Genomic DNA, 25,821 nt, shown 5'->3' on the forward strand with positions numbered 1-25,821 from the left:
TCAATAAAATATCCCGCCTTCATTGTTTGGCGGCTGCTGCTAAGCCAAGGGAAATATTAGGAGTTAGAAAAGGCAGCATCTGTCTTGAGACGGAAGCAGGCAGCCAATGCGGATCAGAAATTCGGAGGGGGAGATGAGGCCCCGAAGGGAAATAAATTCCCTTTTCCTCCTAATTAGTCTTCATCTAAAGCACAGGAAAGGCATTTTGACTTCTGTGCTGCTGTTGCATGATGCAGTTATTTCAGAACAGCCCGCCCGACATCTAAAAATAAATCTCTCTCAAATTTGAGACTGTGGCTCTCAATTTGTGTCAAACCAAAAGCACTGGAACTATGTGCGTGTGTGTAAAGGTAAAGGGACCCCTGACCATTAGGTCCAGTTGTGGACGACTCTGGGGTTGCGGTACTTATCTTGCTCTATAGGCCGAGGGAGCCGGCGTTTGTCTGCAGACAGCTTCTGGGTCATGTGGCCAGCATGACTAAGCTGCTTATGGTGAACCAGAGCAGCACACGGAAACGCTGTTTACCTTCCCACCGGTGAGGTACCTATTTATCTACTTGCACTTGACGTGCTTTCAAACTGCTAGGTGGGCAGGAGCTGGGACTGAGCAACGGGAGCTCACCCCATCATGGGGATTCGAACCACCGATCTTCTGATTGGCAAGCCCTAGGCTCTGTGGTTTAGACTACAGCAGCACCCGTGTCCCCTGTGTGTGTGTGTGTGTGTGTGTGTGTGTGTGTGTGTGTGTGTAGCCCTGTGCAAACTTCCATTCTATGTAGAACTGAATATGCATATATTGTACAGTGGTACCTCTGGTTACGTACTTAATTCGTTCCGGAGGTCCGTTCTTAACCTGAAGCACCATTTTAGCTAATGGGGCCTCCTGCTGCCGCTGCAGCACAATTTCTGTTCTCATCGTGAAGCAAAGTTCTTAACCTGAGGTTCTGCTTATAAACACCATCTCCAACTCCTCAAAAGAGGCTTGCTTAGCATCCTCATTTTGCATCCTTAGGTGCCAGGCGAAAACCAGACCTTTGGCTTTTTCAATGCGTTTGTGGGAGAGGGGTTATTCTGATCCCAGAAGGAAGAGCAGCAAAATAGGTTTGAGCCCGGGAGTCAGCCTCTTTTCCTTTGGCCTTAGGCCCACCCCCGGCCGGCTGTCCATTGTCCTCCCTGGCCGGGGGCGGGTCAAAGGCCAGCTCAGGCAGGTGGGTGGCACCCGACCAGGTGAGCCTCGCTTGGTGCCGCAAACCCCGCCCACCTGTGGGGAAGGGAGGGCGGATATTGCTTTGTTTCTGTTTCATTGTGTATTTTGAGTTCTCATTTTTTGTTGCTATGTTGTGAACCACCCCGCGGTCTTCAGACGAAGGGTGGTATAAAATTTTAATAAATAAGAATAAAAATAAATGACCTGAGACTCAACCAGATCTGAGCTAGCTAGCTGGACCGATTTAAGACAGTTCTGTAGAATCGCGAAGAAATTTTCTCCCCGTGAAATCATCCCATGAAACAATTTTCACTTGCCTCTCTCCTTTCCCCAAGGAGAACTTCTCCTTTTTTAAAAAAGATTTCAGCAATATTCCCCCTCCAGCGCTTTCTCTCTCAAGGTGAAGTGGGGCTGAATCTCTTCTCCTTTAAGCTGAAGGCAGATCTGCTTAGAAGTTCTTCAAAGGCGCGATACGCTGTAAATCGGCATGTCTGCCAACCCGTCAACATTAGCATATTTATTAGGCAGCCCCGGCTACCTCCAGCAGGATGAGAGCTGCTAGGTCAGGAAGAGCAAAGCGTGAGAAGCATTCTCAAAGCATGCTCCTACCATGGGGATTCATAGTGGGCTGTTCCACACCATGGATTTGGATAAATGTAAGGTAAAAAATAGGGATGTGGGTGGCATTGTGGTGTAAACCACTGAGCCTTGGGCTTGCCGATCAGAAGGTCAGTGGTTTGAATCTTCTCGATGGCGTGAGCTCCCGTTGTTCGGTCCCAGCTCCTGCCAACCTAGCAGTTCGAAAGCACACCAGTGCAAGTAGATAAATAGGTACCGCTCCGGCGGGAGGGTAAATGGTGTTTCCATGCGCTGCTCTGGTTTTGCCTGAGTGGCTTAGTCATGCTGGCCACATGACCTGGAAAAACTGTCTGTGGACAAACGCTGGCTCCCTTGGCCAGTAAAGCAAGATGAGCGCCACAACCCCAGAGTCGTTCGTGACTGGACTTAACTGTCAGGGGTCCTTTACCTTTTTTAAAAAAAGATAAAAAATGGGTAAAGGACCCCTGGACAGTTTAGTCCAGTCAAAGGTGACTCTGGGGTTGTGGTGCTCATCTTGCTTTCAGGCCGAGGGAGCCGGCGTTTGTTCACAGACAGCTTTCTGGGTTATGTGGCCAGCATGACTAAACTGCTTCTGGTGCAACCAGACACCGTGACGGAAATCAGAGCGCACGGAAACATGGTTTACCTTCCCGCCACAGCGGTACCTGTGGCTGCAGCTACTGCCCAGCAAGGACTGGAGTATTTGGGTGGAAGTTTTGTTGGGAGTTTTTGCTGTTGTTACTGATATTAACTGATATTAACTTTTTGCATCTTTTTTATTTTTATGTGGAAATTGTTTAGTTTGGTTATGTAGTTTTTAATGTGTTTTATTTATTTTTGACTACTTTGCTATGTTTGTAATCATGTAAATCTTTTCATATTGTAAGCTGCCTTGAGCATTGTTGTAACTGTGGAAAGGTGGCATACAAATAAAAAATGATGATGTTGGTGGTACCTATTTATCTACTTGCACTGGTGTACTTTTGAACTGCTAGGTTGGCAGGAGCTGGGACAAAGCAACGGGAGCTCACCCTGTTGCTGGGATTCAAACCACTGACCTTCTGATCAGGAAGCCCAAGAGGCTCAGTAGTTTAGACCACAGCACCACCCATGTCCCTACACCCCGCTAAGGAGCACTGGAATACAAGAAGCTGCAGTAGTGGCTGGCAGGGCAGTCTGACAGCACTTCCTTGACTTCCTTGCAGCGGAGTCACAGATGCTTAGCTGGAGAAGGAAGGACAAAGTGGTGGGGAGGTCAGCACAGGGCAAAGGAACTCTGCTGGTGCACTTGCATGGTGCTGATGCCATGGACAGGCTGGATGCAGAAGAATGGTAGGAGGTACCAGCTGGGGAGTCCCCAAGAGAAGAAGGCTCAGAGCCCAGGGATTGGTGGTGGGATGATGATGAGTGGTCAGAGGGAGAAAGAAGCCTGGGAGGAAGCTGAAGCAGTGACAGGGTTTAGTGAACAGGGAGAATCTGTGGCAGAGAGAAGTCCAGAAGCAGAAGCAGGAGAGAAGGGAGGCCAAGAGGCGGAGATGAGTCAAGCTCAATCCAAGGTGTCTTCTCCTCCTGACGTGACAAGCTCTCCTCTCTGGTCTCCCAGAACCAAGAGAGGCATGAAGAAGGAAGAGCAAAGGCTGGTGTAGTCTCAGATTGCTTGGAAAGGACCTGGGGGAGAAGGAGATTTAGGCAGTTGTGAGAAGGCGGGGACCTTCAGTTTCCACCACATAGTGGCAAGACCTACCAAGGAGAGTTGCTGTGCTCATTAGGCCTGGCATTCCTGAGCTGACTATGTTTCTCTAATAAAGAGCTAACTTCCCTCAGTGTGATTTATTTCTGACCTGTTCCTGTTGCTTACCTCCTACCAACTCGCCTTTCTTGGTAAGCAGCCCAAGAACATAAAAAGAGTCCCACTGGATCAGACCAGTCACTTATCTAGTTCAGCATCCTGTTCTCACAGCGGCCGACCAGATGTCTATGGGGAAACCTCAAAGAAGGACTTGACCACAAGAGCGCTCTCCTCACCTGTGTTTCCCGGCGACTGGCCTTCAGAGGCACCCTGCCTACAACAGTGCAAGGTAGAACATTGCCACCTTGTAGCCGGTTTCACCTGCCTCATCTTTGCACGTGAACAACATGCTGAAGGAGAGTGGAAGTGTTATGTACTGAGTTGAATAGGATCCAAAATGCAGCAGTCTGATTGGTCCTAGAACAATAGGATTCAGAATGCAGCAGCCTGATTGGTCCACAGGAGCCACCCAATCCAGCTCCAGGTGGAACTGAATCCGCGACCTGATTGGTCTACAGGAGAATCCTGGAATTAGCCAATCACGTGGGGCCCATTGTGTAAATAATGTATATAAAGCAGACATTCTGGGGGAACTTCCATTCCTCACTACTATGAGCTAAATAAAGAGCATGAAATCCACTCTCGACTCTGAGCATATTTCAGGAAGGTTTGAGTGCGTCTCTGTGCATGCCCGTGTCTAAAAATAAGCAAACAAAGCAGCCCCGATCTTAAAAAAAATTAAACCATATTTTTATTTATATATTTATTTTTTTTCATATAGAAAAAGAAATTAAAAAATGAAGAGGACGACAAAGAAAAAATGCAGGTTTATGGCAGTTCAGTCTTGTCGGCCCCCTCCGCTTGGGCCGTGGATTCCGATCCTCCGGAAGCGAGCAAAGTCCTCCGGTTGTAGTGTCCTTTGATGATCCCGGAATTGTTGTTCTCGTTCAAGATCTGCTTCTGTTTCTGCCTGTTGAGGGACTGCACCAGCCCCAACACGACAGCCGCCAAGGAATACTGCCCCGTCAGTTTTCTCGGTTGCAAGATCAAAGGGTTTGGCTGTACTCTTCCCAGAAGAAAATAGGTCTTGATCTTCCCTTCTTGTTCACTGATGCCCTTGACGTAAATCTCCCCCCGGTAGTCGAAGGCAAACCCCCGGTCCTTGAGGATGAGATACGTTTCCTCGGGCACCTGCATTCGGCCGCTAATGCCGGTGCTGTCCATTCGGCTTGCTAAGTTGACTGTTTTGCCCCAGATATCGTACTGGGGTTTCTTAGCACCAATGACGCCCGCGACGACAGAGCCATGGCTGATCCCTAGGAAGGGGAAAAGAGAAAAGATCAGGCTAGAAGAATAGTCATGTTAGTCTGCTGCAGCACAAGCAAAAAAGAATGACTGTTTTTGGATCTAACATGGCTGGGGTACCAGATATACTGGGGTCAGTATATCTGAAGGCGCGTCTCCACCCCCATCGTTCTGCCTGGACACTGAGGTCCAGCGCTGAGGGTCTTCTGGTGGTTCCCTCACTGCGAGAAGCTAAGCTACAGGGAACCAGGCAGAGGGCCTTCTCGGTAGTGGCGCCCGCCCTGTGGAACGCCCTTCCACCAGATGTCAAAGAGAAAAATAACTACCAGACTTTTAGAAGACACTTGAAGGCAGCCTTGTTTAGGGAAGCTTTTAATGTTTGATGCATTACGGTATTTTAATATCTTCTTGGAAGCTGCCCAGAGTGGCTGGGGAAGCTCAGCCAAATTGCGGGTTGTAAATAAATAAATAAATTATTATTTTCACCCCAATGATCACATTCCCCTTCAAAGGTCAGCCTTGCTTACTTGCAGGATGGACTTAAACCCATCCATGGCTGCTCAACTACTTTTGTCTGCAGAACTGTCTCATAATACAGTCATACAATAATAATAATCCAGCCAGATGGGTGGGGTATAAATAATAAATTATTATTATTATTATTATTATTATTATTATTATTATTATTATTATACCTTGGATCCCCAACGTCTTGTGAGTCAGACGTTTTGGCTCGCTCCTGAACGCCGCAAAGTGACTGTTCCAGTTTGCAAACGTTTTGGAACCCAAACATCCAACAGGGCTTCTGTGGCTTCCGATTGGCTGCAGGAAGCCGTGCTTTGGTTTCTGAACATTTTTGGAAGTCGATTTAAAACAGTAGCCTGCAGACAGTCGCGGCTCATAGATAGAAGAGGGGCAAAGCTGGGAAATAATGTGTGAAGAGGAGGGGGAAGAAGCAGAGCATTCCAGACCTCCCCTTCTCCCAGAACCCAGTGAGCAGCGAAAGTAGGAGAGCAAAGAGCTATGAGGCAAATGCGGGGGACGACTGAGAAGGGAAGGAGGGGTGGAGATTACTTGGAGCAATGCCATTACTCCAAGAGGCAGCATTCGTAAGCCTCTCTCTGTGAACACTGAATAAAAGACTAGTTATCCCTGGCAGCTTGCCAGGAGGCGGGGAGGATCAGATTCTCTGAATCAGGTGAAGAGGTAGTTGAAGAGTTTGGATTTGATATCCCACTTTATCACTACCCAAGGAGTCTCAAAACGGCTAACATTCTCCTTTCCCTTCCTCCCCCACAACAAACACTCTGTGAGGTGAGTGAGGCTGAGAGACTTCAGAGAAGTGTGACTAGCCCAAGGTCACCCAGCAGCTGCATGTGGAGGAGCGGAGATGCAAATCCGGTTCCCCAGATTACGAGTCTATCGCTCTTAACCACTACACCACACTGTTGAGTTGAAATGATGTTTGCAGGCACCAACAAGCCCAGGCCTGCATCTACACAGTTCTTTCAAATGGCGTGGTCCAAAATGGGTCACCTGATGGAACTGAAAAAAAAAAATCTAGGTCCATTGGTGTAGAAACAAAGTTTGGACTTGCTGGCCAGATCACATTTCTCCACCACAAATCTACAATTTTTAATGGCTCAGGAAGAATGCCCACAGTAATGTAACCATGTTATAGGTGACCTTAAGCACCTGCGGCGGACCTGTAATCAAGCTGTTTATATACCAAGGAGAGATATCATTATACTGAATGGTACAGTGGTACCTCAGGTTACAGACGCTTCAGGTTACATACGCTTCAGGTTACAGACTCCGCTAACCCAGAAATAGTGCTTCAGGTTAAGAACTTTGCTTCAGGATGAGAACAGAAATTGTGCTCCAGCGGCGCGGTGGCAGCAGGAGGTCCCATTAGCTAAAGTGGTGCTTCAGGTTAAGAACAGTTTCAGGTTAAGAACAGACCTCCGGAACGAATTAAGTACTTAACCTGAGGTACCACTGTACCTCAATGGAAGATAGCAGGATCCCCAACAACGTGCTCTATGGGCATTCCCATACACTCTGGCACTCGTCTGGTTGTGGCAGTAGTGGTTTAGCCATGCTGGCCACACAACCTAGAAACCTTAAGAACTTAATTCATTCTGGAGCTCCATTCTTAACCTGAAACTGTTCTTAACCTGAGGTGCCACTTTAGCTAATGGGGCCTCCTGCTGCCGCCACCTGATTTCTGTTCTCATCCCGAGGTAAAGTTCTTAACCTCAGGTACTATTTCTGGGTTAGTGGAGTCTGTAACCTGAAGCGTCTGTAACCCGAGGTAGCACTGTATATGGACAAATGGCATCTCCCTTGGCCTGAAAATCAAGATGAGCACCACACCCCATAGTCACTTTTGACTGGAGTCCAGGGGTCATTTACCTTCACCTCTACCTGGCTTTAGGCACCAGGCCCGTTGACAGACTAACTCTGTGCTACAAAGATGTCAGCAAACATGACGTGAAGGTTGGCAACATCAACACCGCCATGTGGGAATGCCTTGCAGATGACCACAGTGTCTAGAAACAGACAAGTTGTGCATCCACAGCCATGACCAGAGGAGGAATGACCACTGGGGACTTCCGGTCGGTGCCAGCGCTTAATGGCGGTCCTAGCTCCGAGCTCCGGAGAAGGACTGCTTCGCAAGTTCGGGTCTTACCCGCTACGGCAAGCGGGGGACCCCTAAAATCCCAGGCGCAGAAGCCTGAGAACAAGGAGACTCGGTGGGCACCTTTGCGCCCCCCGGTACCGTGAAAGAGCCTTTTTAAAGGCTACGGATCGACATCGGGAGTGAGCGCGGTGCTGAGAGTCGCTACCCAGCCTGCGAAGTGAAGCCGCGTCGCCATAAGCGGAGAGCGCCGATTCCTTCCTGAAAAGAAATTCGGACTGATTCCCCGTGAGTAAGAACTGAAAAATAACTGGGACTCTTTTACTTTTAAAAATTGGGCAAAAAACGGGGGAGATTTAAACAAAGGAAGTCTGCCTCCCCCCGACTGCATGAAAGCGAAAGCAACGGAACTTCAAACCTGCATCCGTTTAAATCTGTCCTTTGATCAGCTAAACCGGACATTTAAACCTTTGATCTCCCCTCTAGCAAGCAGGGCAGAGGGGAGGCGAATTTGACCATTAACTGCATGACTTATTTGGAGGAAAAAAAAACATCTGCTGTCTCATCTGTTTGATTTTACGAAACGGTCTGCCTTCTTAGTACACTGAACTGACTTTTCCCTGTGAAGTGATACTTTGATACAAAGTTTTTACACTGCCTGACTATTGTATATCACAAGAAGAAACAGTATAAATTGGGCAACTGTGGCAATTTGATTTAGTAACATTGGCTTGGACTGTGTTAATTTTCCCCTTTTTCTCACTTTTTGGACTGTCTCCTTTGTTTTGGTACTTGGAAATTTTGTTCTATGGCCATTTTGATTTGCTCCCTCTAGAGGATAAAGTAAAGTTCGGCACGGCTTAAGACAGTGGAATTTTCCAAGGGAGAACAAATCCCGTGGGAATTGACCTTGACATGAGTGGCCCACAAGAAGAGATAGTGACAAGAGCCAAGATCAAGCAACAACAGCAACAACAACAGCTGCAGCTGCAACAAGCAAAGAAAAGAGGTTCAATTTCAGGCGCAACAGCCGGATTAGCAGGAACAACAGGTCAAGACAAAGGAGCAGCCGTCTCTATGGAAGCTGTGACAGAGGCCTTGCTTAAAATAAACCAAACCCTGGAGTCTTTGACAAAACAGACTTCAGAGAACACACAAAAATTAACAGAAATATCAGCAAGATTGAATCAGAATACAGAATCTATAAATAGATTGGTACAGGAGAACGCCACCACGCGCCAAATTGCCGAGGAGGCCAAAGCCACTGCCGGAGAGACACAGGAGAAGCTAGAACCCCTTGCCAAGAAGGTCTATGAGCATGATGCAACATTGGCCTTGTGGGACTTACAGAGGAAAGAGAGAAATTTAAAATTAAGACTGATTCCGGAGAACGAAAGAGACAGCCTTGTGGAATACTTGACACGGGAGTTTGTGAATTGTTGGGACCTTGAGGAAGACGAATTTAAAATTACGACTGCCTTCAGATTGGGTAAAAAGCAAGATAGAAAGACACCGAGAGACTGTTTGATTACACTCAGATCCAAGGAGGAAAGAGACAAAATATTAGGATTACACTTCGAAAAGGCCCTGCAAATTGGAAACTCAGCTGTACAGATCTTTAAAGACATCCCAAAATACATTCTGGACTTAAGAAACTTTTACAAGGACCTGGTTCTCTTGCTAAAGAAGAACTCTATTCGTTTTAGGTGGGAGTTCCCACAAGGACTGTCATTTGACTACAAGGCAAAGAAAGTGAAAATAAAGACAATTCAAGACAAAGACAAATTTTTGGCAAGATACCAGGAGGATTTACAGAAGGGGACTGTGGACGTACTTGCAGAACAGAGGAGAGCATTGGACATCTTGAATCTCTTGCCTGGACAAAAATCATTACCATCAGAAGAAGAGCAACAACTTGGAGCTGTTGGAGGAGTCTTAAGAAAATAACAAGATGGCTCTGCAATTCCTTAGTTGGAATTGTAATGGGCTCAATGGGCCTTTGAAGAGAAGACAAGTATTTCATATATTGAATAAAGAACAATTGGACTTGATATGCTTACAAGAAACTCACATAACCAGAGCCCATAGGAGATTACTTTCAAATAAAAGGCTAGGACAAGAATTTATCTCATCAGATAAAGTTAAGAAGAGAGGAGTTGTAATATATGTGAAGGAGAAATGGGCTCCAAAAATGATATTTAAAGATGAACAAGGGAGATATCTGGCTGTGGAGATACAAGTACATGGAGAAAAATTCTTAGTTGTTGGAATTTATGCACCAAATGAAGGCAAATCTGACTTCTTTAAGAGACTTCATGAAACCTTGACGGACTATTTGGATTACAATATGATAATCATGGGAGACATGAATGGCGTGGTCTCCACTAATATGGACAAGGCACAAAGATTAACAGTCACTAAAGAAGGGAGACTCCCTAAGACTTTTTTCGAAATGACAGAAAATATGGACTTGATAGACATTTGGAGAACAAGGAACCCTCTGGAGAGAGAGGGAACCTTTTTCTCCCAAGCAATGATGACCTGGACCAGAATTGACCAAATTTGGGTTACTAGTGGACTGGCTCCAAAGATTAAGAAAGTGGAAATCTGCCCAAAAACTTGCTCCGACCATAACGCCGTGAAGATGGAGATGAAACTCACAATAACTGGTCAATTTAGATGGAGAATGAATGACACCCTCTTTCGAGATAAGGAGATTCTCACGAAGGCCCAAAAGACCCTAAAAGACTATTTTGAAATAAACTTGAGGACCGACGTCGAGAAAAGAGTGATCTGGGATGCAAGTAAAGCGGTTATGAGAGGACTTTTGATTCAACAAAACTCAATAAAGAGGAAAAAACAAAATGAGAAAAAAGAGAAGATCTTGGAAATGATAAAAGAAGGAGAGAGGAAATTAAGAATAAAACCAAAGTCTCAGGACATTTTAAGAGAGATCAAGTTATATCAAACCCAATATATGGAATTGATGAACCAAGAGATTGAATGGAAGATAAAGCAAATGAAGCAAAAAACTTTTGAATCAGCAAATAAATGTGGTAAACTTTTGGCTTGGCAATTGAAGAAAAGGCAGAAACTAAATACAGTTACAAGCCTAGAGGTGGATGGAAAGAACATATCTAAACCCAATGAAATTAGAAATTGCTTTTTAAGTTATTTCAAAAAACTCTATACTCAAGGCCCGCAAAATGAAGAAGATATAGACAAATTCCTTGGAAGATATGGATTACAAAACATCTCTCAGCAAAGTAAGATGGACTTGAACCAGAGAATCTCAGAACAAGAGATAGAGGCTGCCATTCAGAATATGCAACTGGGCAAATCTCCGGGACCAGATGGATTGACTTCTAGATACTACAAATCGCTGAAGGAATGGTTGATTCAACCATTAAGAGAAGTTTGCAATGAGATCCTTGAGGGAAAAAGGGCACCTGAATCGTGGAAAGAGGCTTACATTTCACTCATACCAAAGTCAGAGACTGAAAAGACCCAACTCAAGAACTACCGCCCAATATCATTGCTCAATGTGGATTACAAAATTTTTGCAGACATTTTGGCAAAAAGACTTAAAAGAGTTTTGATGGAGATGATCCATAAGGACCAAGCAGGCTTTCTCCCTAAAAGACACCTGGCGGACAATGTAAGGAATGTTATAGACATTCTGGAAAAGCTAGAGGTGAATATAAACACTAAAGCAGTATTGATATTTGTAGACGCGGAGAAAGCCTTTGACAATATTTCTTGGAGTTTTATGAAGAAGAATCTGCATAGGATGGGGGTAGGTTCGGGTTTTGAGAATGGTATGGCTGCAATATACTCTGAACAAAAGGCCAAACTGATTGTAAATAATGTGGTGACTGAGGAGCTTAAGATAGAAAAAGGAACACGACAGGGGTGCCCGATCTCCCCATTACTCTTTATTACAGTTCTGGAGGTCTTGCTGAATATGATAAGAAATGACCAGCAGGTTAAAGGTGTGCAGGTCGGAGCTAAACATTACAAATTAAGAGCGTTCGCGGATGACTTAGTATTGACTTTGCAAGAGCCAAACACTAGTACGAAAAAGGTATTAGAAATAATACAACAGTTTGGCCAGGTAGCTGGATTTAAGTTGAACAAGCTAAAAACCAAAGTTTTAGGGAAAAACCTAACAGATATGGAAAAGGAGAAATTTCAAGAGGAAACAGGTTTGACTGTGGTCAAAAAGGTCAAATATCTAGGGGTTTATCTAACATCCAAGAATCAGAATTTGTATAAGGATAACTATGAGAAATGTTGGTCAGAAATCAAAAAAGACTTAGAAATATGGTCAAATTTGAAACTGTCAATGTTAGGCCGAATTGCAGTAATTAAAATGAATGTATTGCCTAGAATGCTATTTTTGTTTCAGACCTTGCAGATTATTGACAAGATGGAATGTTTTAAGAGGTGGCATAAAGATATTTCGAAATTTGTCTGGCAGGGCAAAAAGCCCCGAATTAAATTTAAAATACTGACAGATGCTAAAGAAAGAGGGGGTTTTGCCCTGCCGGACCTAAAATTGTACTATGAGGCAGCAGCTTTTTGCTGGCTCAAAGAATGGATGCTCCTCGAGAATACAGACATTTTGGATCTGGAAGGTTTCAACAATGCTTTTGGTTGGCATGCATATCTTTGGTATGATAAAGTTAACAGTGTCTTCAAAAATCACATTGTTAGAAAAGCATTGTTTAATGTTTGGATAAGATATAAAGATCTATTGGAAAATAAAACCCCTAGATGGGTGTCACCAGTGGAGGCTAATGCTGTGAAAAAACTCAATATGGAGGTCGGATGGCCGAAGTATTGGGAAATCTTAGAACAGGATGGAGATAAGTTTAAATTACAAAGCCAGGAAAAATTGAAACATAAAGTGGAAAATTGGTTTCAATACCGTCAAATAATGGAATTTTTTAAACAGGACAGGAAAGTCGGCTTCCAGGTGGAAAAATCAAAATTAGAAACTGAATTGCTAGAACCTACCACTAAGAATTTATCTAGAATGTATAACTTGTTGCTGAAGTGGAATACAGAGGAGGAAACAGTCAAATCAGCCATGATTAAGTGGGCACAGGATGTTGGCCATAACATTATGTCAGACGACTGGGAATGGTTATGGAACACCGGTATCAAATTTACGGCATGTAATGCCTTAAAGGAAAACATTATGAAAATGGTATACAGGTGGTACATGACCCCAGTCAAGCTGGCAAAAATTTATCATTTGCCCGATAACAAATGTTGGAAATGCAAAGAGACTGAAGGTACCTTCTACCACCTTTGGTGGACATGCCCGAAGATTAAGGCTTTCTGGGAAATGATTTATAATGAAATGAAAAAGGTACTTAAATGTACTTTTCCTAAAAAACCAGAGGCCTTTCTCTTGGGCATTGTCGGCCAATTGGTGTCAAAGAAGGACAGGGCTTTTTTCATGTACGCTACAACAGCAGCAAGAATACTCATCGCAAAGTATTGGAAGACACAAGATTTACCCACTCTGGAAGAATGGCAGATGAAAGTGATGGACTATATGACATTGGCAGAGATGACAGGCAGAATCCGTGATCAAGGAAAAGAGACAACGGAAGAAGAATGGAGAAAATTTAAAAGATATCTTAAGGACTATTATAAACTTAATGAATGTTAGAATGTTTTGGTTCTTAGGAACAAAGGGATACAGTGACATAAGGTTAGAATATAGAGATGACTAAGATGATTAAGGTTGGAAAGTTACAATTGGGAGTTGCTATAAAATTATGGACATTGGGATGCAGAAAGGGGGGGTATGGGGAAGTCTTAGAAAAGAGGTTTATGAAAATATGTTATGAAATTATACGTGTATGTTTGTTCTCTTAAGTGTTTGTTTGTTTTTTAAAAAATTTCGTAAAACCAATAAAAATTTTATAAAAAAAAAAAAAAAAAAGGAATGACCACTGGGAGGGATGCAGAGAGAAGTAATGTCATGGTGCATTTACACCAGCAGAACCGGACGCCTTCGTCTGCCCCCAGGCGTTGCAGCCTTCCAACAGTTTGACTTCACACCCAAAGGTTCACCCCTCCAATGTCTCCTGAGACAAAGCCACTTCCGAGCTAGGGAGAAGGTGGGGTTGCAGGCTTCACGCCCCTCCCCACTCTCGTGGGGGCTGGCTTCAGCCCCTGCGATACCAGGGAATCCTCGGATGCGTCATACCCCGGGCCAGCCAATCGGCAAGCTTGGGGGGCATGGCCTCGCCTACTTAGGTCTGGCGCGGCCGAGGTTCTCCCTCTTTCCCACACCGCAGCTGACCTGGTTTTCCCTTCCCTCCCACCCACTAGGCTAGGCTCTCTGACGTTGCTATCTACTTCAGTTGGTCGCCGTCAAGGGGCCTGGTAGGAATTTTCCCAATTGGCAGATTGGCACCAGCCACTTGGTTTTCGCCTACCTCGTAGCAAACCGTCACAACTCCACGGTATTGGCGGTTAGGCATTGGTGGGGTACTGTAGTATTGTTATGCAGATGGGGGGGGGAGGAAGTGCCATCACCTTCCCCCAAATCAAAGGGTAGTCCGTTAAAGGATTCCGGGGAGTGTGACCTTGTCCTAAGTCTATGGAGGTGTAGGCCCATGGCACACCCCCGTGCGATGACCCTGGGGGGAGGTCCTAGTTGACGTGCCTCAGCAGGACTCCCCCTACTGGTGGTTAAGCCTCACCGGCCTTCAAGCATGCAGGCTGAAGCCGGTTAGTTGTTGGACCAATGCCTAAGCCAATACCGCTCAGTTCCTGTAATCAATAAAGTTGTGGCCTAATTTGATCCATTAACTCGAATACTTGTGTCTCGTGTCTTTATTTCTGAGGGGGGAGGCGGGAACTTGCCACACAAATGGATGGCAGCTCCCAGCTCCCAGGATTATATTGCACATGGCTTCAGTGTAGAGATGCTTGCAAAGGCTTTCTCATTCACTCCAGGGAAGAATCAGCCTCATGCCTTCAAAGAGAAGCCCATGCAGTGCTACCCTTTCTACTGATGTGAAGCCTACTCACCTGAGAGCTTTAAATGCATCTGAAACTCTACATTCGGGTGACTAATGTTAAAGGGCTCAGCCCATACGTACCAATGCGGAGTTCAAAGTTGTTGAACGAATGCTTGTTGATCTCTTGGATGCTTTCGTTCAGCGCTATGGAGAAATCCGCTAGGGCACATAAGTGCCCCCATTTATCTTCGCATTGCTGGGGACGGAATGAAAAGCAGAAAATTCATTGCACAAGTCAGGCATATAACACCAGTCCTGAGATGACCTGCATTGGCTCCCAGTATGTTTCCAAGCACAATTCAAAGTGTTAGTGCTGAGCTTTAAAGCCCTAAATGGCCTCGGTCCAGTATACCTGAAGGAGCGTCTCCACCCCCGTCGTTCAGCCCGGACACTGAGGTCCAGCTCCGAGGGCCTTCTGGAGGTTCCCTCCCTGCGAGAAGTGAGGTTGCAGGGAACCAGACAGAGGGCCTTCTCGGTAGTGGCACCTGCCCTGTAGAATGCCCTCCCATCAGATGTCGAGGAAATAAACAACTATCTGACTTTTAGAAGACATCTGAAGGCAGCCCTGTTTAGGGAAGTTTTAAATGTTTGAAGTTTTATCATGTTTTTAATATTCTGTTGGGAGCTGCCCAGAATGGTTGGGAGGCCTGGCCAGATGGGCAGGGTATAAATAATAAATTATTATTATTATTATTATTATTATTATTATTATTATTATTAGGCATAGGTCAGCTGCCCTCCACTCACATTTCATACAATCGGGATCTTGCTCCCTGTACCACTAGAGATTAATTTTATTTTTTATTTGTTTGCCACTTAATTGCAAATAAACACCCAGATAAAATGTTTCTATATCACCAGGCTTTGGGCTGATTAACATTCTAAAGCCTTTTAGATGCAATTTGGGGGGGTATTGCTTTTAAAAAAATGCATTTTGTGTTCTCAATTTGCATTTTTGTTGTTGTGAAGTACCCTGTGATCTTTGGATAAAAGGTATTATACACACACACACACACACACACACACACACATATATGCACACATACACACACCAATATTGTTCAACCAGCATGTAGCCATGACAGGAGAGAACAAATGTCTGTTTTGTTCCAGGAAAGGCCAAACTGCATATATTTAAAAGCGACTCCAATGTCCTGTACTTTAGACTATGCATTAGAAAATACAAGCTCTCTTTGTTAGGCAACAGAAAACTCCTTACCTGTTTTTCAGGTGATAACCCGGACACAGCCATGTAGGTGCTGCCAATGGTTTTGATTTTTTCAATATCTTGAAACCTTTCTTCACCTAGCAACTAACAAAGAAAAGAGTTCATTGAATCACATTTTATTGGATGCACAGCTCCCAAACGGTTTTTTATTTTTATTTTTCATCACGTGGAAGGTGTCAATTCAGTAGCACTTTGCAGAAGGGCTAATGACCTGTGGTTTGTTTTTTTTAAAAAGCATAACTGTTAGGAAACATTTAAGAATGTTAAATTCCATGGAATATGCTGCAACTCAACAGGTTTGCCCCAGTATGTGATTATCCAGATATGCATTTATGTGGTTGAGGATGGGACAGAATGAAGATGATGGCATTTTGTGTTAATGTTTGTGCATTTGCACACACCTGCACTACAGGTGAAGGTGAATGGGCCTTCCTTCCCTGGCAGATTGCGGAGGTTGGAACTCTCTGCTATTTACACAGAACATTCGTATCCTGACCCCATAACCAGACTTCTCTGGGCATCCAGCTATGAAATTGGCAGCATGCAACCCAGGCATAAAAACACAAATACAGCATAAAACAAAATTACCCAAAAAAGCCTGTTTAGCCCATAACATCATGTTGGAAGATTGGGAAAGGTTATGGAAAATTGATTTACAACTCACAGATTGTTCTTTGTTGAAAGAAAACTATATGAAGATGATGTATAGATGGTATATAACACCAGTGCAGTTAGGAAGAATGTATAAAACCGGTTCAAATCTGTGTTGGAAATGTAAGGAAAAAGAAGGGACTTTTTATCATACGTGGTGGGATTGTAGTAAAATAAAAAAAATTGGGAAATGATATATAATGAGTTGAAGAAAATGTTCCAATGCTTTCTTGTTAGGGATTGTAGGAAAAGACCTGCCAAGGAAATTAAAAAACATTTTCATGTATGCGACAACGGTGGCAAGAGTCTTAATAGCACAAGGATGGAAGAATGAGGAAATCCTGACTAAAGAACTGTGGCAAGAGAAACTGATGGATTACGCGGAATTGGCAAAACTGACACATAAACTGTGACTTTAAAGAAGAATGGGAACATTTTACGAAGTACTTAAAGAAACAACTAAATGAACTGGACTCCTTGGCGGGTTTTGAATAAACATTCACAAACTCTTTATTGGTAATATACCGATAGACAAATTGAGGATCTTTACAACTTTATAACATGCAGAGAATAATATGTGCTGGGAAACCAGAGAGAGGAGCTGAGGGAAGTCTGGGGGTGGGTGGGGTGGGAGGGATGGGTTGTTCTTTTTAGGGGAGGGGGGAAATGGGGCGGGGAGAAATGAGGATGATGGGTTTTTAATGAATTGTTATGTCAAAATTCCTCATAAAAATACTTATAAAACCCCCCTGTTTTTGCACAAACCAGCATACCCTAGCGACTGTTTCCTGACATGAGCCACACAAGGTTGCAGTCACTGCCCCTGCCAGCCCCCAAATATTCCTTTTCCCACTGTAATGGGAAACCTCTCCCAGCGACCAGTTGTGCTAGCAGAGGGGTTTCTATACATTTTATTGTGTTTTTTTTTACATATAATTTCCAACAGTCATATAACATAACTTTTCATCTTATACAATGTTTTAGACTTTCATCAACACCTCTGATGATTTTTCGTTCTTTATCACTTATTCTGCATTTCACCATTACTCTTAATTATCATTACCCGTGACTAATAATTCTCCTCATAGTCTTCCTTGCAATATTTTGAATACAGTGGTGCCTCGCAAGACGAAATTAATCCATTCCGCGAGTCTCTTCGTCTAGCGGTTTTTTCGTCTTGCGAAGCAACCCTATTAGTGGCTTAGCGGATTAGCGCTATTAGCGGTTTAGCGGCTAGTAAAGGCTTAGCGGCTATTAAAGGCTTAGCGGCTTGGAAAAAGGGGGGGGGAAGCGGAAAAAAATCGGAACACTCATAGGGAAAATCGTTTTGCGAAGCAGCTCAAAAATGGAAAACGCTTTCGTCTAGCGGGTTTTCCGTCTTGCGAGGCATTCGTCTATTAATCTCATCACCTACATTGCCAAGTAAAAATGCTTCTGGTTTCTTGACAAATGTATATTTCAACATATTTTTCATCTCATTATATATAATTTCCTAAGTCCTGTTTCATATTTTTAACTATCATTTTAGTTTTCTTTTTGTTCAATTTAAAACCTGCTACATGTCCGAATCTAATACTTCCTTGGCACTAATTAATGGTTCTTCTCTTGTTAATACCAAGTCATCAGCAAAGGCTTTCGCTTTATGTTCCTATGGTAGCAGAGGGGTTTCTGGCTTGAGTTCCGTAGGAATTCAAGCCTCCCAGATGCCACCTCCCATGTTTAGGAAAAACGCAACGCCACACTCTGATTTTGCATGAAGTGAAAGATTGCATTTTTATGACTCTCTCGATCAGTTTGTCATCTCTGCACCCAACAGCAATTGATGACTAGATGACATACTGTTTGCCACACACTCTGTAAATCCAAACTGTGCTTCAAAATCTTCTGTTAGCATGACACTGCAGTCCTGTCTACGCTCAAGGTCACTGCAGCCGTGCCCAGAATACAGGACCTGGGCTTCTTAAAGCGTGCTTTGCAGAACGGCACAAATCTACAGACTGCTTGGAAACTTGACATGCCCTGCAAATTCCCCCCCAGTCTTTAATAATAATAATAATAATAATAATAATAATAATAATAATAATAATAAAATGTTGCAATGGCCATAATCTGCATTTTGCACCAGGATAATAGATGCTGTGTAAAGCAGTTTCATTTCGCACTCCCTGCACACAAATCTTTGCAGGATCGAAAGGAGAGAGAGAAATGATCCCTGTAATGGGGGAAAAACTTAAAGCATTTCATGACAATATCAATATTGGTATTACCTGCACTGCAGGAGAGAGGAGGAAATGGAGCAATTAAGATTAGATGGGATAAGCTCAACAGATAAATGAGAGCAAAACTAGTGATGACTGCGTGGGAGTTTGAGAGAGAGGGTGCGAAGAAAGGGAGGGAGAGAAATCACACTGTTTGATTCTTAAGAAAGCCACTACTGCCCTAAGGAGGAGGTGGGGTTGCGGGCTTCTCGGCCCCTCCATGCGCGCGGTGGGTGGAGGCCAGCCCCCCGGCTGCGTCGCCCCCTGGCCAGCCAATCGGCTGGCTCGGGGGCGTGGCCTGCCCTATAAAGGCAGGATCTCCCTCTTTGCCGCCAGGCAGCTGTTCCTGCTTTTCCCACCCTCCCGCCCTATAAGGTTTTTCGTTCCTTGACCTTGCTATGGACCTTGGTTGAGGGGCCTGGTAGGAATTTTTCCACCTGGCAAATTGGCACCAGCCACTTGGTTTTCGCCTACCTCGTAGCAAATTGTCGCAACTGTCTGGGTATTGGCGGTTAGGCAATGGTATTGTTCTGTAGATGGAAGAGGGGAGGTAGCGCCATCACCTGCCCCACATATTGAAGGGTAGTCTGGTAAAGGATTCCCGGGGGCGTGGCCCTGTCCGAAGCCTAGGGATGCCCCCTAGCGCTGACCCTGGGGGGAGTTCCTAGTTGACGTGCATCAGCAGAACTCCCCCTACTGGTGGTTAACCCTTCCCGGACTTCGAGCGGACGGGCGGAAGTCGGATATGCACTGGTACCTCGGGTTAAGAACTTAATTCGTTCTGGAGGTCTGTTCTTAACCTGAAACTGCTCTTAACCTGAGGTACCACTTTAGCTAATGGGGCCTTCTGCTGCTGCCGCGCCGCCAGAGCACGATTTCTGTTTTTATCCTGAACCAAAGTTCTTAACCCAAGGTACTATTTCTGGGTTAGCGGAGTCTGTAACCTGAAGTGTATGTAACCCGAGGTACCACTGTAGTCGGTTCAGACCAGTGCCTAAGCCAATACAGCTCCTCACCTGTAACCAATAAAGTTGTGGCCTTTTTTTTAGCCCATTAACCTTAATAATTGTGTCATGTACCATTATTTCCACCTGCGGGGGTGGGAACTCGCCACGCAAACATAAGCCCAGCTGGATCAGGCCAAAGCCCCATTTAGTTGAGCATCCTTATCTCACAGTGGCCAGCTAGATATCTATGGGAAGTTCACAAGCAGAACCTGGGTGCAACAACCATCTCCCATTTCTTTTGGAAGCAGCAAATGGTTCTGGATATAAGTTGCTGGAAACTGCTTGGGTCCAGAATGAGGCAGCTAGACTGGTTACTGGGAGCGGCTGCCGGGACCACATAACACCGGTCCTGAGAGATCTGCATTGGCTCCCAGTATGTTTCCGAGCACAATTCAAAGTGCTGGTGCTGACCTTTAAAGCCCTAAACGGCCTCGGCCCTGTATACCTGAAGGAGTGTCTCCACCCCCATCATTCAGCCCGGACACTGAGGTCCAGCGCCGAGGGCCTTCTGGCGGTTCCCTCCCTGCGAGAAGTGAGGTTCTAGGGAACCAGACAGAGGGCCTTCTTGGTAGTGGCGCCCGCCCTGTGGAACGCCCTCCCTTCAGATGCGAAAGAAATAAGCAGCTATCTTCTTTTTAAAAGACATCTGAAGGCAGCCCTGTTTAGGGAAGTTTTTAATATTTAGTGCTGTGTTGTTTTAAACACTTGATTGGAAACCGTCCAGAGTGGCTGGGGGAAACTCAGCCAGATGGGCAGGGTATAAATAATAAATTATTATTATTATTATTGTTGCTGGTTCCCTGTAGGCATCTGGAAGAGGATGCTGGCTTAGATGGACCACTGGCTTGACCCCGCCATACTATCCTTATGTTCTTATTGGCTCAGGAACATAAGGCCAGACACTTCATTCGCTGTGCGAGGTCACAGCTGCGGCACTTAATTGAACTGTCTCAGCTCCTTTCCTTCATTTAAGCCTGCTGAAAGAGGCTTCTGGTGGAAGTCAATCAACTGTGTCTCCAAATCAAAAACAGATTAACAACTGGCAAAGGACTGCATCACCTCCTCTTGCTTCCCAAACTGATCGTTATATATACCTAACGATGTCGGGAGTCGCCCCTAATTGGATCCTTTATAAATTAAGCGGTCAGTGCAAGAATAGAAGGTTAAGTTTCTCAATGAGGCTGATGCTTTCTGACTTTCTTGGCACCCTGGGAAAATCCTAGCCAGTGTTGCGCTTATGTGCTGTTGCAGGAATTTATGTATAGGGTGGGGGGGGGGGTTGCCCCTCTAGCAGGTATCATGCACATGCAGCCCACTACCAAAACCAGCACAATCGCTTTTGTGATTTGTCCCCACAAAACACTTCATCACAGTTTCTTCCTATCTATTCAAAGGGCCTTTGCTGCGCGATACCAAATGTAACAATTCACTGATCAATGTATCTGTGTATTGACTCACTGGGAAAACTTCAGAAATTCATAGACATGTGAGCTCAGCTACTCAGCAGGGCCTCTGCCTGAGTGATAATTCTTGGCATCCTGATACCTGAGTGCCAGACAGGTAGCCATTCCAGAAATAACAAACCCAGATGAAGACAAAAGCGTGTAATTAACTTGGCTGGGAAACAGGGAAATGTAAATATCTTTTTTGTTACACTTGATGGGTGTTTGGTGGAGGGCAAGGAGAACCATGGGGCAGGGTCCAGGATGCTCAGATTACTGCCACTAGACCTCCCCTTTCATGATGTAATCATGATGTAATCATGATGTATTAGTGATGTAGTTTGGGGGGGTGTAACATGGGGATTCACAGCTAATAAAAGTTTGGGGGCTCTTTTGTTTGGGGCTTCCATCTTGTTCCACCTTGTGGCAGCTGGGAGTCCTGTCGCGACAGTCTTCAATAAAGACCAAGCCTACTGGCTGCTGTTTTGCTCTGGTATTCCTGGCTGGTGTCCAAGGGAGCCCTCAGATTTCTCCGTTAAGAGTGCTCAAATGGAATAAGGGCCAGATCAGGACCAGGTAACTTGAGAAGTCACCCTACCCCTTAAATATCCAGTAGGCAGCTGCGTTCTGCAAGAGATTTTCACCTTGAAGTCCCCCCCCCCCAAATATCACAGTAACTCAGAGTAGGTCCTTCAACGTGACTGACCTTGTTCTGTGGAACAGCCTCCCCACTGAGATATGAGGGGAGGCCATTGCCTGTACCTCTCTTGAAACATTTGGAGTTGTTTTTGTCTTAGGTTTAAAAACAATGCAAAATGAACGCTATTTCCAGTTGTTCTTTGCATTGTTAAAAAAAGCTATTTTAGCTGTTATTGTTATATGTTTGCATTTCACCTTAAAGCACATGTAAAAGGCATTTCATGATTATTTAATATAATTACTAATATTGTTGGATATGACGGGACCTGCTTTGTTTTGAAAGCGTGCAGTTTTGCTCCAGCTGCAGTGCGAAAAACAAAGCCATTAATAAATACACCGATAGCTGGGTAAGAACTTGGGCATAAAATTGAGTTTTTATATCGATAGACACAGTGGGAGAGGATTGCCGGCAGTGTTTGAAAAGCTGAACACCTCTTTGAAATGTCTCTGAGCTGCATTACAACACAAGCTATTGAACGTTCCCGTCTTAAAGGCTACCTCTGTCATGCCCTCGGCTTGTCGATCTATACAGATTTGTACAATTGCTCAAAATGTCACCTTGAAATGAGGGGGGGGGGGAGTCAGAGTTTCAGGGAACATTATTTCCTTCAGCTTGAAATGGCAAGCTGGCAAGGATGCCCAGGTAGAGGCTTCAGAGTGTGAAGAGACAAACTGGAACAACCATCCCATCTCTACTGTCTGAAATGGCTTCCTGGCTTAACCAAAGAATTGCACTTTCAAGTAGCTGGCACGCTTGTCTCTGGATACATCCTTTGATCTGCATTTCCTGACATTTGTGCACATGTAACCAAGACACACAGCAGCCCAGAATCCATGAGAGGGAGCCCAATGAGAGAGAAACTCAAAAAAAAAGAAAAAAAAGTTGGTGAAATGCAACAACGGAGACCTAACAAAGGTGTTATCTCAGGACTCCAAGGCACAAACTGTATTTTGAGAAGCACTCCATATGCCAGCGCTGGACACGTGTGGCGTTTCAAGCACAGGGAAGACATATTGCAGAAATGAGGAGCCTGAGAAACAAATGCGGCCCCTTAGGTCTCTCTATCTGGCCCCTGGGAGGCCCCCAGGCCACATAACCTCTCCCTGGGCCACATTGCTCCCTGCCCTGCTTCTGCCCTGGATTGAATGCACCCTTGTGCTCTTCTGATTCTCAGAGCTGTCTTTCCCGTATGGCTCAGTTGTTCGTTGCGCCAGGGCTCCGGCCTCCCAGGGGTGCCCCAGTGAGTGGGGGAGCTGCACGGCTTTGCCGGCAGCCTCCCCTTTCCCTGCACACCTGCCAGCTGCTCCCCGTCAAACATATGGCTGGCAGGCATGCAGCTTCCCTCCCAAGCCTTTCCCGCAGCAGCATGGGGGAGAGTTGCGTACCCCCTCCCATGGCTGGCAGTGTGCAGCTTTGCCCCCCCATTATCCATGGTAATTTGGGGGTGCAGAGTGGATATTTGCACCCTGGCGCTGCAACTGCTAAAGATGGCCCTGCTGATGCTTCTTACTAGCCTGGTTGGAGGGCAGAGAGGGGCATGTATGGAAACTAGCCAATTGCACAAGGTGAAATTTACATTTGTTGCTCTGCACACTTCTATCCCTGTTCACTTCTGATCCGTGGCCCCTGCAGAGTTGCCGGGAAGGGAATGCGGCCCTTGGTTTGCCAAAGAGTCACCTCCCTTGCCTCATTGTTACCAGAATAAGCAGTTGTGTTTGGTGCTATATACAGCGGGGGGGGGGGGAAGTATTTGATCCCCTGCTAAATTTGCCCGTTTGCCCTCTGACGAAGAAATGACCAGTCCATAATTTTCATGGTAGGTTTATTGTAGCTTTGAGAGACAGAATAACAACAGGAAAAACCCCAGAAACCCAGAAGACAAAAGTCAGGGTTTTCCTGTTGTTATTCTGTCTCTCAAAGCTACAATAAACCTACCATGAAAATTATGGACTGGTCATTTCTTCATCAGAGGGCAAACTTAGCAGGGGACCAAATACGCCCCCCCCGACTATATATATATATATATACCATATTTTTTGCACCATAACACTCACTTTTTTCCTCCTAGAAAGTAAGGGGAAATGTCTGTGGCGGGGGGGATCTGCTGCAGTCGTGAGCAGAGGATCCATGGTTCCCCTTCCTTCCCTCCTCCGTGGCTTGCTTTGAAACAGCAAAGCAGGAGAAGAGCCGCTGAGTGGGGAGGAGAGAGGGACAGAGAGCCTGCTTGCTTTAAAGGAGCAAAATGGGAGAGGAGAGGAGCCTTCTCCTCTTATACCCCTCTTCTGCATTATTAGCATCATCCTTCTCCACACGCCTCACGCGTGCTCCTTGTCCCTTGAGTGCTTTTCCTTCCCTCCCCACTTAAAACGTGGTTACAAAGCATGGATCCACATGGATCCTCAGGAATTTTGCACTGGGTCACCCCAAATTCACCATCAGATCACATAGCATGTCCATGGCTACATCTTGCACCAAAAAAATCACGCACCCACTGTTGCCTGGGGCCGCAGTGGTGCAAAAACGTGGTTACAAAGCATGGATCCACATGGATCCTAAGGATTTTTGCATTGGGCTACTCCAAACTCACCATCAGATCACATGTCTGTGGCCACAGCATGAACCACAAAAATCATACATCCACTGTTTCGTTTAGAATATTTTTTCCCTTGTTTTCCTCCTCTAAAAACTATGTGCGTGTTATGGTCGGGTGCGTGTTATAGAGCGAAAAATACGGTATATACAGTAGCACCTCAGCTTACGTTGCCCTCGGGTAATGTAAACTTCAGGTTGTGAAAGTGGCAAACCCGGAAGTGTTTTGCTGTGTGCGCATACACAGAAGCGCTCTACCACACTGCGCGCATGTGCAGAAGCGGTCCCCCTGGTTGCGGAAACCTCGGGATTTGACCGGAGCTCTGGAACGGATCCCATCCGCAACTGGAGGTACCACTGTATATATTTACATCACTGGAGTCTGGCAGCCAAAGGTTAGGCTATGTGTCAGGGATTCTTTAGTTGTGATTTTTGTACTGCAGGGGGTTGGTCTAGAGGACCTTTGGGGGATCCCATCTCTACAATTTTATTTCAAATTAATATTCAGAGTTCCTCCACTTTGGGTCTCCTGCTTGCACATTTTTTCTTCCGGCTCTGCCTCTCACATATCCTTCTCTTACGGCTTCTTTTCCAACCTTTGCTTCCCAAATATCCCAGCTTCCCATGCTGTTCTGCTTTCTTGGGCTGCTGCCTTCTTTCCAAATCCCCTGACTTTTTCTTTCCTCTGCCCTTCTGTCTGTTCCGTAGGACGCATGCCACTGAGCCAATGGCAATGAGAGTCTTTTCAGAGGAGAGCAGCTGAGCCAATCGGGGTAAAGAAATCTTTCACCTGGCTTCTGTGCCACCAGGGCAGCTCGGCCAATCATTGCCCGATAACTCATTATCAACCCCCACCTCCCAAAACCCCCTCAGCACATTACCATATAGATTGAAATAAAAGCAGCCGAAATTACTGCATGGAGGTTAAACTAATGTAATGACTGAGCTGGTGCAAATGCCAGGCCTCCCGACCCTGACCGCCTGTTTTCTTAAATTTCATTCCACTGCACAGACACACACACCCAAAAATGCCACCAAGGGCTGCGAAATTACCTCATCGAAGTCTGCAATGATTTCGTTCAGCAGACGCAGACATTCCACTCCCTGGTTGTTCATTTCGGTCTGGGAATAGAAGTCGGCAAAGCCCGGGATGGAAGCAAACATGACGCCGACAGCGTCGTAGGACTGAGAATACAGTTCCTAGGGATAGTGGAAGAGCAAAAGGGAGAAAAATGAACCTCAGTGACATATTGTAGGTAGCAGAATAAAGGGAGCGGGCAGCGAGTTTCATTGCCCGCAGTTAACACATCATAGAATTTTGTGCATCTTGTGAGCAAGAGGAAGGACAGGTGTTTGGT

At 45.3% G+C, this 25,821-nt stretch overlaps 1 protein-coding gene and 1 long non-coding RNA gene across 4 annotated transcripts in view; one reads left to right on the forward strand and one right to left on the reverse strand.

Moving 5' to 3' along the window:
* The window catches only part of LOC308593205, a 751,641-nt gene that overhangs the window by 378,405 nt on the left and 347,415 nt on the right, over positions 1 to 25,821 (forward strand). The window contains exon 2 of one of the 2 annotated variants that reach the window (XR_014010845.1): positions 6,664 to 6,901. This is a non-coding gene — a long non-coding RNA (uncharacterized lncRNA). The remainder of the gene's footprint in view (positions 1 to 6,663; positions 6,902 to 25,821) is intronic. The other variant, XR_014010846.1, reaches the window with a different exon arrangement.
* ADCY8 (adenylate cyclase 8) overlaps positions 4,325 to 25,821 on the reverse strand; it is a 144,524-nt gene continuing 123,027 nt past the window's right edge. For both annotated transcript variants that reach the window (XM_081204372.1, XM_081204371.1), the window contains 4 exons: positions 25,517 to 25,663; positions 15,808 to 15,900; positions 14,670 to 14,784; positions 4,325 to 4,912 (listed from right to left, as the gene is read on the reverse strand). In XM_081204372.1, coding sequence (XP_081060498.1) covers positions 4,425 to 4,912; positions 14,670 to 14,784; positions 15,808 to 15,900; positions 25,517 to 25,663 — 843 coding nt within the window. In that variant the 3' untranslated portion in view covers positions 4,325 to 4,424. The remainder of the gene's footprint in view (positions 4,913 to 14,669; positions 14,785 to 15,807; positions 15,901 to 25,516; positions 25,664 to 25,821) is intronic.

The sequence above is a fragment of the Podarcis bocagei genome (genome assembly GCF_964188305.1).
Source record: "Podarcis bocagei genome assembly, chromosome: 8".
Taxonomy (NCBI): domain Eukaryota; kingdom Metazoa; phylum Chordata; class Lepidosauria; order Squamata; family Lacertidae; genus Podarcis; species Podarcis bocagei.